We start from the raw sequence: 15,340 nt of genomic DNA, 5'->3' as shown, positions 1-15,340 counted from the left end.
GACAATATATATGGAAACTTTTATCTTCTTTCATTTTGTTCCAACTTGTTTCCAAACAGTTTCTCTTCGGAATCTGGCCAGTGATCCTGTTTGAGCCTCTCAGGAAGCACTGATGAATTATTCCACCAAGAAAACAAAAAAAAACACCTACCATAGGCCCGGCCAAATGAATAGGGAAATCCTTAAAGATTTACATGTTCAAATATATCATGACCATCGCAGCAAAGGAGTGGCTTTCTTACTAATGCTGCCAGTCACACAGAGAATGAGGAGTGGGGCTTGTTGGATGTTTAGCTTATGTCGTTATCTCATTTGTTCTCCTCACCCTAAGATGTTTAAAAGGAAACAGACATGGTATGTCTATATATACTTGAATTCTAGAAAAATTGCTTTTCTTAACAGGTTAGCAGTTTGTGCTTATCATAGGAGATTTACCATTTCCTCTTTTTTTGGCAAGGGTTGCATGTGAATTATAGTTTTTTTAGTATTTGGTTAAATAATGAAAACAACTAGGCTGGCAAAACCCCATATCCAGATGGCCAGCTATGAGCCAGCACTTAGTTGTGTCAGCCTTGATTTATATTTGTAACCTCATGGATGGTTTTCCAAGGTTTCAAAAAAACAACAAGAAAAGAGCTATCAGTGGGATTCTGGTAGTTGTTCACTGTCTGCCTCTGTGCTAGTCAGAGTGTCATGAGCAAGCTCAGACCTGCCACCGGGTAATCGCATCCCAGCTCTGGCTTGTCTGTGTGTGGCCACAGCCAGTCAGTGTGGGACGGTCATCTTGCAACCTTCATGAAGGCTATGAGGACACCTGTAGAATGTTGTAGCTCCAGACAGTTAAAGATGGTTGTTCTGTTTCCTTTTATCTTTGCAGATCTTTACGTTTGCTACTGTTTTTATGGCGAGGCAAACATTGGTGGTCTGGCTACCATATTCCATCCTCCTAGCATAACTTATGTAACGCTATCAATGAATGTCATTATACTCTGGCTTTTTAAATTAGGCAACATTTTCTGGTTTTCAGAGGGGCCATGGTTATGCCCAGAGAAATGATCAGGATCCTATTTACATAAAGCTTATTAGAATACCTGCTCCTTCCTTTTTTGAAGGAAATAGATTTCAGGGTTGAGAACAGCTCTAACTTACTTGAACTTGTAACAGAACTCCCAAAAGTCAAAGTGCTGAAAAATGGCAGTGAAATATCATTGTAAGGCAGCTAGTTCTAATTTAGATTTGAATTCTAACAAATTTTATCACTTTTCACAAATATAACACCTGGATTTGACCCCTTTATTCATATATCAACCACATTTGTAGCTCTACACTAGTTAGCATTTTTATGACGTTTTCTTGCTTATATATTATTATAAAATCCAGATTGTTTTTACCACATGGTAGGTGACATTATCCCAGATGAAATCCTGAGCTACAGCTTCAAAAGGACACTTTTTATTTTGCAAAGGCATTAAACACTTCTGTCATTTTTCCAATACTCAGTAAGTAGCCTTAGTACAAATTTAAAACCAGTACAAATTTTATTCTTTTTCTTCACCTACTGGCCTTAGTTTTAGTCCAAATGCTATCTTCCTTGTCATGCCATTAGGCAGATACTTCCACCTACTTTTATGACCCTCCAGCTAGAAAAGTACTTGCTAAAACATAAATGTAAAAAACAACTTTGGTCGTGCCTTAGGAAAACATGAGACTGAACAGTTACAACACACAGCCCATAAGGCTGTTATTTCTTTTACCACAAAAGTCTGACTTCTGGGTACATTTCATGTGCAGCTACCTAGGCTGTCAGCAATCTTACATTTTTTAATGAGTTCCATTTGTTTCACACCATTGTCTTTTGTACTTTTCCTTCAAGATATACTTCTGCTTAAAGAATCTATATATAGAAACAGAGGCAACTCCTTAATGGTAATGCTGCTAAACATTGGGAGACAGAGGTGTTGCAGTTAAAGTCTAAAGTCACAGTAAGGGCATAGAGAGCACACCCTGAGCAAAGCCCTTTAGAGCAGTTTGTTGAATAGCAGTTCAGCCATCACTTGTTGAATAAAGTTGTCCAGCACCTTCCTGGGGAAGCATGGACACCAGTGGGTGACTTGTAACATTGTGGCCAATTTTTCAAAGACTTGTTTCTATTGTGAAAACAGACAACACGAAACATTTTACAAGTGTTGAGCAAAGGGCAGAGACTAAATCCAGTCTCTTTCATTTTCCAAATTAGTTTTTGCCCCACTGGCTCTCTTTTTAGCAACCTAAGTATTAGCACACTCAAGGCCTTGTATCTGTGCCACAGGTGGTATTTTGGAAATACTGCTGACCTTCAGGGTAATGCTAAATCATCTTTATGTCAATGGCTTTGTTTTTTCTTTCTAGGATTCTGGGTGGGCATTACAGGGTTGTATTACTACCCCTGTCCCTTCCCTTTATTTTCTTGGAAGACTTCCTGTTAACTAGAGTGTACAAAACACACTCACACACAAACCTGTTTCTTGCTGAGCAAATAATGGTTTTGCATATCACCTGATGTGAAAGATGCTCATCTGTGAGCCCTATAGCAAATTATATTTTAGAAAACAATACTTTATGAAGATATGAAAGAGACAGTTTGCTTGCACATTTTAATATTTTTCCTATGCTGTCATTTTCACTTCAGAAAATAGAAAGCAATTAATTTTTTTTTTAAGGAAAAATTAGGTGAAAAGTGGTTGTGTTAATCAGATTGATCACTCCTCCCCACCTTGGTACTTTCATGAAACATTGCCACCACCTGAAGTGATCTCTTTCATCCTTGTGATATTATATAAATTGATCATTAACAGGAGAAACATTCATTTGAATAATCTACAAATGAGGACCCAAAACAGTGGTATTTGGTTTAGTAGAATTCAGTGAAATATTATGGTTTGACCTTAGTGCAAAATTTCCAGGACTGTTAATCTGGGCTTTCCCTACTCTAAAAGGATTTTTCTTATACTAAGAAGAGGAGGTGTGAGTCAGAGAAAATTAAAAGACCAAAAATTTCAGGTACACAATACATGAAAGTCTTTAAATGCCTGCAAAAACGAAGTTCTATTTTAATACAAACACCTTCCAAATTTAGCCAATGCCCCTAAAAGTCTAATAATTTACTTTAAGGTTTTCTTATGAGTTTTATGTGTTTCATATTACTTTGCTCTTGAAAAAAAAGTGTACAGTTTTAGCTCTTTCTGCATTTTCATGACAGAAGAAATTCTTTTAACCCTATGATTTATGATGTGCTACTAGATAAACATTTGTGTAAAACTGAGGTTTCAAGGAGAACCAGTTATATTGGAATTTGCAACTATGTGGCAATTTGCAGATCTACCTCTGTCTTACATCTTATATCAGTGCTATAATATAATTAATTTGATTACTTTGTCGTGTTTTTTAGTGTCTAAAATTACAGCTTGTTCACTATGTAGTAAACATTTGGAAATAATGACCAAAATTTGGCTAAAAGTAAACACCTGGGGCAGGGGGAACTGTAAAATGGAAAAAAAGAAAAAGAATGGCCATACCTATCTGACTGGAAAAATTCAGTGCTGTTTTTTAAATTGTTGCACTTCCTTCAAGAATAAGGAAACTTTTTTATTTTAATGTGTAGCTGTAGTTGCTGGATGGGAATAAGTTGCCACTATTGCCGAGGTTTATGTGAGCATGCCACTGGACTTAGTTTCTCCTATTGGAGAGGAAAAATCTCTCCCCTATCCTCAGATTCAGTAGTTGGGGGCCTGACAAATGACAGATTAGCAAGGGAAAAGGCAGATTCTTGTTCACATACCTGCACGGGAGTTAAGGGGAAAATGTGACTCTAGACAGAATTTGGGACTTAATAAGGAAAGGGGTGGGAGAGAAAGAGCACTTACAGGAAAACAAATGACATTTAGGAAAGATTAGGGGCCCTTAGGGGAATAGATAGGAGACATGATAGTTTTGTGACAATGTCTGTTCAGGTGTAGTATGAAACTCCCAGGGGAGAGTATTTATGACCGTTGAGTTCTTTTGGGAGATTCTACTTTTAGTCAGATAAAGGAACTTCAGAAAAAAAGACTTGTTTCTGCATTGCTGATTCCCACATGCCTTCAGCTCAAACTAATTCTCGTACCACAGTGGTGTATTCTGCACACCTTTTCTTTCCCTGTCTAAAACCTCCCAAGAAGTTTAACAGATCAGAAGTTTAACAGTTGGTGGCTGTGGAGCAATCTGTGTTAAAAGATGGGAAGTTGGAGATCTGCAAAGGAAAAGACATAGATTTACAGAGAAACAAAAGGGAAAACAAAAATAAATAGTTAGAGCAGATCATAAACTCAATTTTTGAGTCCAGGGGGCAGTCAAAAGGATTTCTAGATGTTGGTCTTGAAGTGTCTTTAGATGGTGGAATGAGGACGGTAGTGACCACCTCACAGTCATGGTTATTTCCTGGAGCTCAGAGAACTATGTTCTGGTGAACTTCTTGAGTGGTGTGAACTGTGGCAGTGACAAAACCTTTACAGTTATAACAAGTAGTCCAGCTTCAGCTTGCAGGGCTTCAGGAAAAAGGCAGTTTTAGTTGTTAGTGATGCCAAGTCAGGAGTGGAAGAAAACTGGAAATGTTAATCACTGACAAAATGCACAAGATGGCAAGATCCAACTTACAAACAGGTAAATAACTCAAAGAGTATGAACAGGACTAGAATCTAGTTTTCTATTGAAACAAAATTTCCCTTTATAATCACCCTCATTTTTATCAAAGATAATCAGGGTAAGACTATTTTTGTTTGCAAAACAAGTCTAGTCTCATCATACTTGGCCTGATTGTTTACATACAAGAATAATAATTGATGACGTAGGCCTCTTAAAGTTTGTTTTGCTGGAACTTTTATTTAGGAATCTCAGACTGTACTTTTTAAAGCCTTGAGGCTGGGGAGCCAAGCCAAGAACTCACCATCAGACTTCACATGCAGCACCTGCAGATTTAGACGAATCCCTCCTCAGGGTTCCCACAATGTTCTGAGCTTCCTGGGCCTGCCATGGAGTGGCCTTCCTTACCTGTAAGGCTGGGAACCCTGTAAGGGTGCCAGGCCAGTTTTCCAGGAGAGCTTTGTAAGCACTGGCTCCTTTAAGTCAACCTTAGTTCCTTAGAACTCTCTGCACATCTTCTCAAATATTACATTCTAGTCAAAGCCTTGGTAATATAATCAGTGTTTCCAATTCTGTCCTGTTACAAGGAGAACAAATTCTTATTGAACATATTCAAGTAACTATTGCCATAAAAATAAGAATATTCAATAAGAGTTTCCAAATTTTGGAGGAATTGGGCAAGGAGAAAAGGTAAATGTTTCATTTTTGTTTACAAAGATATAATCTACTAAATTCTGCAAGTCATAGATAGCTTAAGAGTAAAGGTGTTCCTTCAATCTGGAAAATAGGACATTAAACAGCCAGCAATACTCCAAGCAAAAGTCATAGAAGAAATAACAATTATTCTTTATTGGTCTACTCAGTTCCATGTGATAAATCCAGGTCTTAATTTTGGGTTAGTAGTTTTATGAACCCATGAGCTTCTCCATTAGTTCTGGAAATCATTACTTAGTCTAGCGGTGTGATCTTAAAGTTATGTAAGCAATGATGTCAGAAGCCTGTACCCCTGAGTACCTGCTATTCTCTCAGTCCCTTTTTGTTGAAGATGAAGCCTATAGCTGCTTACAAGAGTTTTCAGAAAAGTATCAGAGTAAAATATCTGTGAATGACAAAAGGCTTTAAATGACCATGGTTAAAGATCTGATGAGAGTTCATTATAACACAATTGACAAGGAAATTTAGTTGTTTCTGTGACATTCAGCATTTTAAGATAACTGGAGTTATGACTGATCACATTATGCCAGGGTATAATAATATGGACAGCTATGAAACTAAAAGGTTCTAAAATTTCATTCCGTTTCTGAACTATTTATATTAATTTACACCCATACAAATATAAACTAGGGAGGGTTAAGCATCACTTCTTATTTGACAATGCTTGCTATGCAAGTTCACATATCAAATTGAATTAGTTCAACATTGTTGTTTGTACAAGGTAAAAGAACAAATCTTTTGAGATTTTTCAGGGACCCTCCAGGAAATCTCAAGTCAGAAGTAAAAAAAGACTTCATTTAGAATTTGATTTGGGAAGTTGTCAAAAGGTTTGAACACTTGATTAAATAAGGTCACAGGTCACTGTGAAACAATATTTTAGTTACCCATGTAACCAGGTGTAGGTAAAACTATAGCCCAGAGGCCAAATCCAGTCTTCAGTTGTATGGGCTGCAAAGTAAGAATGATTTTTCTATACATTCTAACAGTATTGTTTAAACATACAAAAAGAAGACGACCTGCAAAGCCTCAAAGGTTCCCTCTCTGGTTCTGGGAGATCTTTAGCAAATGAGCTCCATAGTGGAAATCCCAAAGTACTTCTTACTGCCCTTCTCTGCATGGTGATTTGGTGTGTATTTGTCAGAATGAAATATTTTATACATTTGAGACATCTCTCACTTCTTTGTGTTGGATGTAATCATAAGATTTGTGTCTGAATACACTATAAAATTATTTCCTCATAGTTTTACTAGACTGGGAACAGTCTGCTGCAAAGTGCCTAAACCTTTGGGAAAATTACATGATTTTGTTTGTTATAAAAGAAATTCTGTTCCATACTGTAAAGTCAAAAAATGCTAGTTGCATTCATCTTTTGAGTTGACTTCCAGAAAGTTGAGCTCTTTAGACCAGTTTTTCTCATGCCATATAAAATGTGTCATAGTAGTTGCAAAGGAACTAATAAGCTATGTCGTTGTCATGCATGCTTGTTTTTCCCCAAAAGGAAAAATTCAAAGTCCTTTCTACAATTAGCCCTTGTTTCTTTTTGGCTCTTCTTTGTAGCGCTAAATTGTTTAATACCCATTAATACATGAATCTGTCATCAATTTCTGTTTAATGTACTGACCGGGCATTGTTTACTGTCAAGCCTTACCATACTTTTAATGTTTCTGAGTCATATATCAATGTGACCAACTGATAAACTATTCAAGTTAATATATGGTTTCCTAGTTTCATTTTGGGGTAGATGTTTGTTCTGCTAGCAATTATTTAATAAACATAGGTTGTACTGAATCTAAATAAGGAACTAGCCATTTTTAGGTGATCCTCAGATCTGCTTATTAACTTTTTCCATTTGATTTGCCAGTGCCACAATCATTTTTCTAGAAGATAGTAGAATTATGTATATTTATCTAATCTGCTATAATCTAGTCTATATATCAGCATTAAATTACCCTTCTCTGGGTGACAGTATTAAATGATACTATTTCAAATAAGACTTCTGGCAGTGTTGCATCCCTGGTTTATATTTAATACATCGATACATTTATATAAAGGCAGGGTTACCATGGTTAGTTACAGTTTGTGCACTGCACAAAGGCAGCTGTTTAGGAGGCGGGTAGTGGAGGCTGGAATCTAGCCTCTGCTCAGCTGGTCAAGGTATGCGCCTTGGTAGGGTTGCATCTCAGGACACACCTTATTCCAGCTTCCAAGCAAAGGGGGCCATGTAAGCCAGCAGCAATCCTCTTGTTCATGGGAAAAGATGTTTAGTAATTATACTTTTTTGTCATTAGTCTTAAACTATACTGTGGTACCTTTTGACTCCAAGCCTAGGTAATTTACAAGACTAAAAGCAAAAAGAAAGAAGAATAATGTGCAGAAGAGATGGGTGTGACCTGCAAAGCCTCAGAGGTTCACTCTGGTTCTGGGAATTTGCCTCCCTTCTTTAGACCTTCAGCAAATGAGCTCCATAGTGGAAATCTGGTAACTTCTATTAAGTGTTTATGATCTGTAAATACACAGTGTTTTCAACTTTAGAAGCTCTGGAGTAAACACATGAACCTTCCAGCTTTACACACGAAGGGGGACAGATCAGAAACAGAAAGGAGTACTGCGTAAGCCACGCATGTGTGTGATTTCTGTCTTCGGCAATCACCAAAGTCCCATCTAAAAATGTAAAACAAATTAGGATTTCCGACAATTCACCTAGTTTTCCAAACCACAGCTTTTTTTTTTTTTGGAAGTTCTGTGAAAGTTTATGAGAAAAAAATAATCTAGGGCATTATTGTCTTAATTATAAATTTTGAAAAAGATAACAATGAGGAACAAAAATTTTTGCCAAATCAAAGTGGCTATCCTATTAAGAAAATACTTTGTGATTATGTGAAATTGTGTCTGCCTCCCACCTGCAGTGACAACCAGAAAGACCATACCCAAATAGTCTACAAGGGGCCATAATATGCAAGCAGACTGCACTCCTGCCTGGCCTCTACCTGCTCTCTCCAGAGCCTGTCTCCTCTCTGTTCTGACTCACTCCCCTGGAGACGATCATGGAGTTAGCTTACTTTCTCACAGAAATGCTTTCAGCCCAAACCCTCAAGAATCAACCCACTCCAGCTCACTCCCAGCCATCAAGGAAGCTGCAGCTAATGTACTTCAATGGTGACATCAGAAGGGGCTCTGGAGCTGAGGCAGGGAGGGAAGAGAGAGCAGGAGAGAGGACCATGAGGTGGTCTAGCCACTCCAAACCCATAAGGCCCAGTCACTCTCAATAAATTATTCCCTTGGGATCATGGGGCTGGGATTTAGTCATGAAGCAAGGGATTGGGAAATAAGTCTGAACCCTTGTTTACAAACATCTATAAAAGCTTGTCTTTCCCCTGAAGCAGGCACTGTAGATGTGAATGTGGCTTAGTCCCAGGTCTGGAGTATTCAGCAGTCAGAAGGCCCAGGTGAGAAACTATAAAGTGATTCTTGTTAGATGCATCTTCCCAGGAGAGTGGCACTGTGTGTGCAATAGGAGGTTCAACATTATTTGCCCTTAATGTGAAATCTGTAGGTCCGAGAGGGAGCAAAGATAGCTGTGGGAGCTGTGGGCAGGTTCTTGTGGAGACACTGAGTTTAAAAAAAAAGGTTCATTGAGTCTATTGGAAATAGATAATCGGAGACTATGGGATATAAGGCAAGGGATAAAATCAGACGAGTAAAAGTATCTCAAGTTCATAGAATTTCAAGTCCAAGAGCAATTGTCCGGGTTAAAGAGGGTGGTTGCAGTGCTTCTTTTAAAGGACCTGTAGTCTTGGAATGGGATGAAAGAAGTCACTGGACAAATCAACCTAAATCTAGAGAATTTTCACTTTGACATGTAACTTAGCGAGAACTGAGACAGTACTTATTTGCCAGTACAAAGGTGTAATGGCCACAATGATGAGTAGGGTTCTTCAGACCAGCAAACGAAGCAGGCAACTCCACAGAACATAACAGATTTATTAGGAGGTCATTTACTTATGAGAATGTAGGGTCAGAGAGGACAGACAACCCAGCAGTTCTGCAAGAATGATTCTCTGCCCCAGGGCCCTGTCATAGTACTTTTTTTTGTATAATTCAGGTCATACCTCCTAGTGATCTTGAGATAGATGACTTTAAAATTGATACTATCACTGGTTTGATATGTATCTCGGTTTTCATGCCATTCCAAGCATTAGTTACTAACAAAACTATGGCTACATTTTAAGGAATGCAGATAATCATCAACCAGAAGGCTTTGATATGCTGGCTAAGGACAGTGGGGTTGGTCAAAGGTCACAAAATGAAACTTAGAAATGAACTGAAGTCCAGGACACAGAGGTGGAGTTGGTTTTGTTCCCATCTACATCTGTGCACACCCACATCCCAAAGATGAGCATGTGAGATTAACTAGTGTGCCTGTGTTGTCCCAGTCTGAGTGGGAGTGGGTGTGGGTGTGGGTGTGGGTGTGGGTGTGGGTGTGGGTGTGGGTGTGGGTGGCCCTTCGATGGAAGGGCGTCCTGTACAGGGCTGGTTCCTGCCTTGCACCCTGAGCTGCCAGGAGAGGCTCTGGCCACCATGACCCTGCACTGGAATAAGCTAGTTGGAAAAGAATTATCTTCCTTAGATGTGTGTACAGCTCACACTTATTTCAATGTTTAATGTTAGAAGTATTTGAGGCCTTTACTTAGATGTTGGTGATGTTTTTGTAACCAGAAATATGCCGTAGGAACTTAACTCTCTATCAACTAGTCTATGGTAGAATGGATTTCGTTACTGTTTCACTTAAATTTGCAGTTTCTAAGAAGATTTTGATGCTGTTAAGTGAGGACTCACTGTATCCGGGTGGAGCTTAAGGATAAAAACTATGGATCTGGAGCTCAGCTGAGAGATCTGGGCTGAATATATAAACCTGAGAAAGCTTACATAATATTTGAAGCTATGAGGGTAGATGAGATCATGGAAGAAAAGAAGAGGGTCTCAGACTGAGTCCTGGAAACCAATCATTTAAGGGTTAGGTAGAGGAATTTTGAAGGACAAGGGCACCTCCAACCGAAGAAAATCACTAGTCACTTGGAAAGGATGCTTGGAGTGAGACCTGAGTTCTAGCTCCTCCGGTCTGTGGATGGCAGGGTTGGGCTGGACACAAATGTGGCTGTCGGCCGGGTCCTTCATGTGGCATGGGGGTGGAGGGCAGTAACCTTGACCCAAGCTCCTAGCTGCAGCCCATTAGTGTTAGTCCTGACAGGGTGCTGCTACATACTTTATGTCCTTGTTGGTGTCTAAAGACCTGGCTTGGGATGCTGGTCTTCCCCTAAAAAACTGATTATGGCCAAGTCACTTTACTTTAAATGTTGGATTCTACATCAGTAAAATGTAGGCTTGTCTTAAGGGTTAGCACCATGGCATAGTATGAATCTAATTAGAATGGGTTTTCTGAATAGGAGTGTTCCTGTAAGAGTAGGAGTGCCTGCTCTTGGCCTGCCAAAGGTACCTCAAAACTTCTGGACAAACCTGAGGAGTCAACCCCATTTCTAGATCCCTCTCCCACTGACCAGTTCCATCTGGAACAAGGGACAATCCAACTCTCCACCCATTCCTGGTTGTCAGGTGCTGGCCTGTGCCCACAGTACCTGTTTATCTTGGAGTGGGGGCAGGTTCCTGAGTTATCCTACCCCAGTTTTTCAGACTAGGGTGTGGTAGAGTAAGCCCTGGACCAGACCAAGACACTTTATACATTAGGTTAAAACACCACCCATTGTAAAGGGGAGGGCTGAAAGGAGTTAGGATTGCTTTCTTTCCATCCCTGATTTCCATCTCTCAACAGTGCACACCTTTCTGAAGCTACCCTGCCACACCCAGCCACTACCCATCTCACCGAGTGCCTCAGGCCGTTCCCAGACCTTCCTAGAGAGGTCAGAGCTGCCTGTCTTAAAGTCTGTTCATTTTACTCCAATAAACTTACCCCCATTTAACTTTCTTCCCACTTCAGCTCACCCCTAAAATTCCCAAAAGACATTTCTGCTAAGGAGAAAAGATGAGTTTTTAGGGGGCTTGACAAATAGCTCACACAAGTCATTCGGCTAACCTGCCTGCCCTGCCAAGCTTGGCGTCTCAGCCATGAGTGCCACAGGAGCTGTCGGTTGGGAGGAGTACGGTCAGGTCCCTCCCTGGGGCTGTGCCCTGGCCCTTACTGGCCCAAATTAATTGGTGCTTCCATCCTCTGTCCTTCATCCTGCCACCACTCGCTTCCCTTCTCATTTTTTTTTGTTTTTTTCAGTCCTCACCCGAGGATATTTTTTCCATTGCTTTTCAGAGAGGGTGGGGGGGAGAGGGAGAGGGAGAGGGAGAGGGAGAGGGAGAGGGAGAGGGAGAGGGAGAGGGAGAGGGAGAAAAACATCGATGTGAGGGACACACTGATTGGTTGCCTCCCCCACACACCCCAACCAGGCCAGATATCGAGCCTGCAACCGAGATACGTGCCCTTGGCCACAACTGAACCAGGGACCTTTCAGTCCACAGGCCGGCGCTCTAACCACCGAGCCGAGCCGAGCCGGCCAGGGCCCCTCCTCACTCATCCCTCACTCTCTCCCCTGGCCCCTCTAAATTAGTAGGAAGGAGCGGTGAGCATTCCCACAGAATACCCAGTAAGTAACCGAGTTTCAAGGGCACCATCCCTGCCACTCTGACAGCCCCTGCCCTGTGCAGGCCAGGGCCTCGCCTCTCTACCATGGATACTGTGCCACCTGTTTTGGGTCCCCTGCTTCCAGTCTTGGCCTCTCCAGCATCTATATCACCTGTTATAATGGACTCTTGAAAACAGGTATGTTGTCAAAACTTTCAAAGGATTAAGTTAAAAATCCAGGTATGGCATTCAAGGCTCTTGTCAGGGTACCTCTAAACTATCTTTGCACCTTCAACTCCCAATATTTCCCCCTCCAACCACATTAAACCTGGAACATATCCCAGACGTGTCCTGTTTAGTCCCAGACAGACCTATGTGCCTCTGCCCAGAGTGCCCTCTCCCTCTCCACACCCCTCCTTGCCTGCTGGGACAACTTGCCTCCTCAAAACCCATGGGGTAGGTTACAAATGGCCACAAGTTTTTGGAGCTCCTCCTCACCTTTTGCATCTGGGCTGGTCTTGTGACTTGCTTTGACCAACAGAATGTGGTGGACGTAACATGATGCAAGTTCTGAAGCCCAGGACTCAAGGGGTCTTGCAGCCTCCACCTTCATCATCTGGACTCTGAGACCATCAGGTCATGAAGCAGCCCAGGAAGAAAGCACAAGGAGAGCGAAGCCACCATCTCTGCTGAGCAGCTCCCAGCTCACACATTAGCTGAATGGAGCCATACTTTGAAGGACCCTTGTGAGCACAGGGAGCCCACCAAGATAATCCAGAATTATCTTCCTTCTTAAGGTCAGCTGATCAGCAACCTTTATTCATCTATAATGAATTTCCCTTAATTTCCCTTTCGCAGGTAACCTAACATGTTCATAAATTCCAGGGATTATGGCGTGGATATCTTTTGGAGGCCATTATTCTGCCTATCGCAGAGTGTAATGAATATTTGTTGAGTAAATGAACAATAATAAAGGACAAAAATTAATGAACAAATGTGTTAACTTCAAATGCACTCCCTGACGTGGGTTCTCATTCTGGACAACAGAGTCAATAGCCTTGAATTCCCTTTTCCCTAGCTGCCGTTTCTCAAGTGCTTGCAACAGACAAGAAAACACTCCCTGGCCGGGTGACTCATGATCAGAGTATCCTGTACACCAAAAGTTTGCTGGTTCGATTCCCAGTTAGGGCACATACCCAGTTATGGGTTCAATCCCCTGTCGGGGCGCATACGGGAGGAACCTATTGATGTTTCTCTCTCACATCGATGTTTCTCTCTCCCTCTCCCTCTCCCTTTCCCTCTCTCCCTTCCTCTCTCTAAAAATCAGTAAAACCATATCCTCAGGAGGATTAAAAAACAAACAAACAGGAAAAAACAAGAGTCCAGGAAAGAACACCTCCATATCATCCAGAAAGTCTGAGTTCTGTGCTTTGACAGCTTCCCACTTGACAGGCAGGTGGATTATGCCCCACGTTATAAAGAGATTATGGTTCAAGAATTTAACAGCTCTGGAATGTCAGAACACACAGTTATAGGCTTGCTGCATCACTGTGGGTCCTGGTCACTTCATCTTGGGCTGCTGTCCTTACCAGGCCCAGTGAAGGCAAGGCCTGTGCAGCCCTGGTACCCGGTGTCGCCTGGCTCCCTCGGCTGGCCCTGGCTCCGCTAACCCAGCCTCGCTCGCCCGGCTGTTATGCCCCGAGGCCGCCAGAGGGCGTGCCCCCCCCCCCCCCCCCAGTATCCCGCGGAGGCCAGCAGCGGGTCCTGGGTTGGTGTGAATCTGGGCTCTGGGAGCCTCAGTTTCCAGCTACCTTACCTGGGCCAGTGTAACTGACCAGGACCTCATGACCAAGGAAAATGATGGGCCTGTCTCACTCGAACACAGATGCAAAATCCTACAAGAAATACTAGCAGACGGGAGATGGAATGTGGCAATTTGTAAAAAGAATAATGCATCTGCATCTAGATGGATTTATCCCAGAAATTCAAGATGGTTTTAGCATGAGAAAATCAGAATATATGAAGATCTGCCAATGTGGTACATCACATCAAGAGAAATTTGAGTATTTCAGGTGCAAGAGAAAAAAATTTTGAAAATAAAATTAAACATCCATCCGTGATTTTAAAGAAAATCTTAGTAAAAAGTGAGAGAATTTCCTTTAAGATTTGAAAAAAGACTAGATGTTCACCACTTCTGTTCAACACTGTCCAAGCCTTGAGAGCACAGTAAGGCAAAATAAAGATTCAAAAATATGACTTGAAAAAAGAAAACTAACAAAACCTTACAGGTTTGCAGCCCGGTCAGATCCAACTTCCCCTTTCTCTAACAAATTAATTCTTAGACAGTATAATATGTCCACACATATATTTTCAAAAATGAATATAATTATTGTAATATATTAATAAAAGAAAACTAAGATAAAATAATATGAATTTTGATGTATTAATTATTGGGCACAACAAAAAACTCCCTTACAAATTTCCAAACCTCCCACTAGGGAGCAGCACACCTCATTGAGAACCATTAGTATACACAGACACACATACCAAACAGCACACACACACACACACACATCCTAAATATAAATGATTAAATTAATTTTAAAGAATGTATTAAATTTTCCAGGTAAAAAATCAATGTTCAAATTTCAATTTAATTTCTATGTAATAGTAACAAGCAGTCGGGAAAAGTCACCTTTTAAAAGTAGCATTTATAATAGAAATAAAAGGCACCTAAGACTGAATCTAAAAGATACACAAGAAAATAATAAAAAATTACTTAAAGATATTATTTTAAACATCTAATTAATGTAGACTGATGTCATGTTAATAAGGCACCTCTAAGCCCCTGACTTCTTTGGATTCTCACCCCAACCAGGGAACAGGGATTATGATTATAACCATTGGCCAAATGTGGCGACTGAGGCTCAGGTAGGTGAGTGACCTGTCCAAGGTCACACAAGTCTTTTGGGCACAGGCCTCCTGCCAGCCATTCCTGGGCCCTGAGCCCTGCTCTAGCCACCATGCCTGATGTCCACTACATCCGGAGTCCAAAGGCTGCAGCTGAACAAGGCCAGAGGTCAGGTCTCTGGGCTCCAGAGAGGAGGCAGACAGCAATTTGGATGTAGACACACACACACACACACACCCCATTATTCATGCCTTCAGCCTGGCCCATCTCAGTGGCACTTAGGAGCAAGATGAAGCTAAGGTAAGGCCCCACCTCAATGCCCTCCCTACCCAGTCCCTTAGTCTCAGAAGAAAAGAGTAAAAAATGACTATGGAGAGACAGAAAGTCCGAGCCTGGAGAGCCCTGAGAGATGCCCTCCTTACCCCCAGCCCCAG

The 15,340-nt window shown here is 41.2% G+C and overlaps 1 protein-coding gene across 1 annotated transcript in view; it reads left to right on the top strand.

Annotated features, from left to right (window-relative positions):
* The window catches only part of ACER3 (alkaline ceramidase 3), an 87,114-nt gene extending 80,034 nt beyond the window's left edge, over positions 1-7,080 (top strand). Inside the window, exon 11 of the mRNA XM_016196361.2 lies at positions 60-7,080. Coding sequence (XP_016051847.1) covers positions 60-113 — 54 coding nt within the window. The 3' untranslated portion in view covers positions 114-7,080. The remainder of the gene's footprint in view (positions 1-59) is intronic.
* The last annotated feature ends 8,260 nt before the right edge of the window (positions 7,081-15,340 follow it).

Source organism: Miniopterus natalensis, chromosome 11 (genome assembly GCF_054644295.1).
Source record: "Miniopterus natalensis isolate mMinNat1 chromosome 11, mMinNat1.hap1, whole genome shotgun sequence".
Taxonomy (NCBI): domain Eukaryota; kingdom Metazoa; phylum Chordata; class Mammalia; order Chiroptera; family Miniopteridae; genus Miniopterus; species Miniopterus natalensis.
Note: the sequence above shows the minus strand (reverse complement) of the source record. Positions and strands in the feature narration are given on the sequence as shown.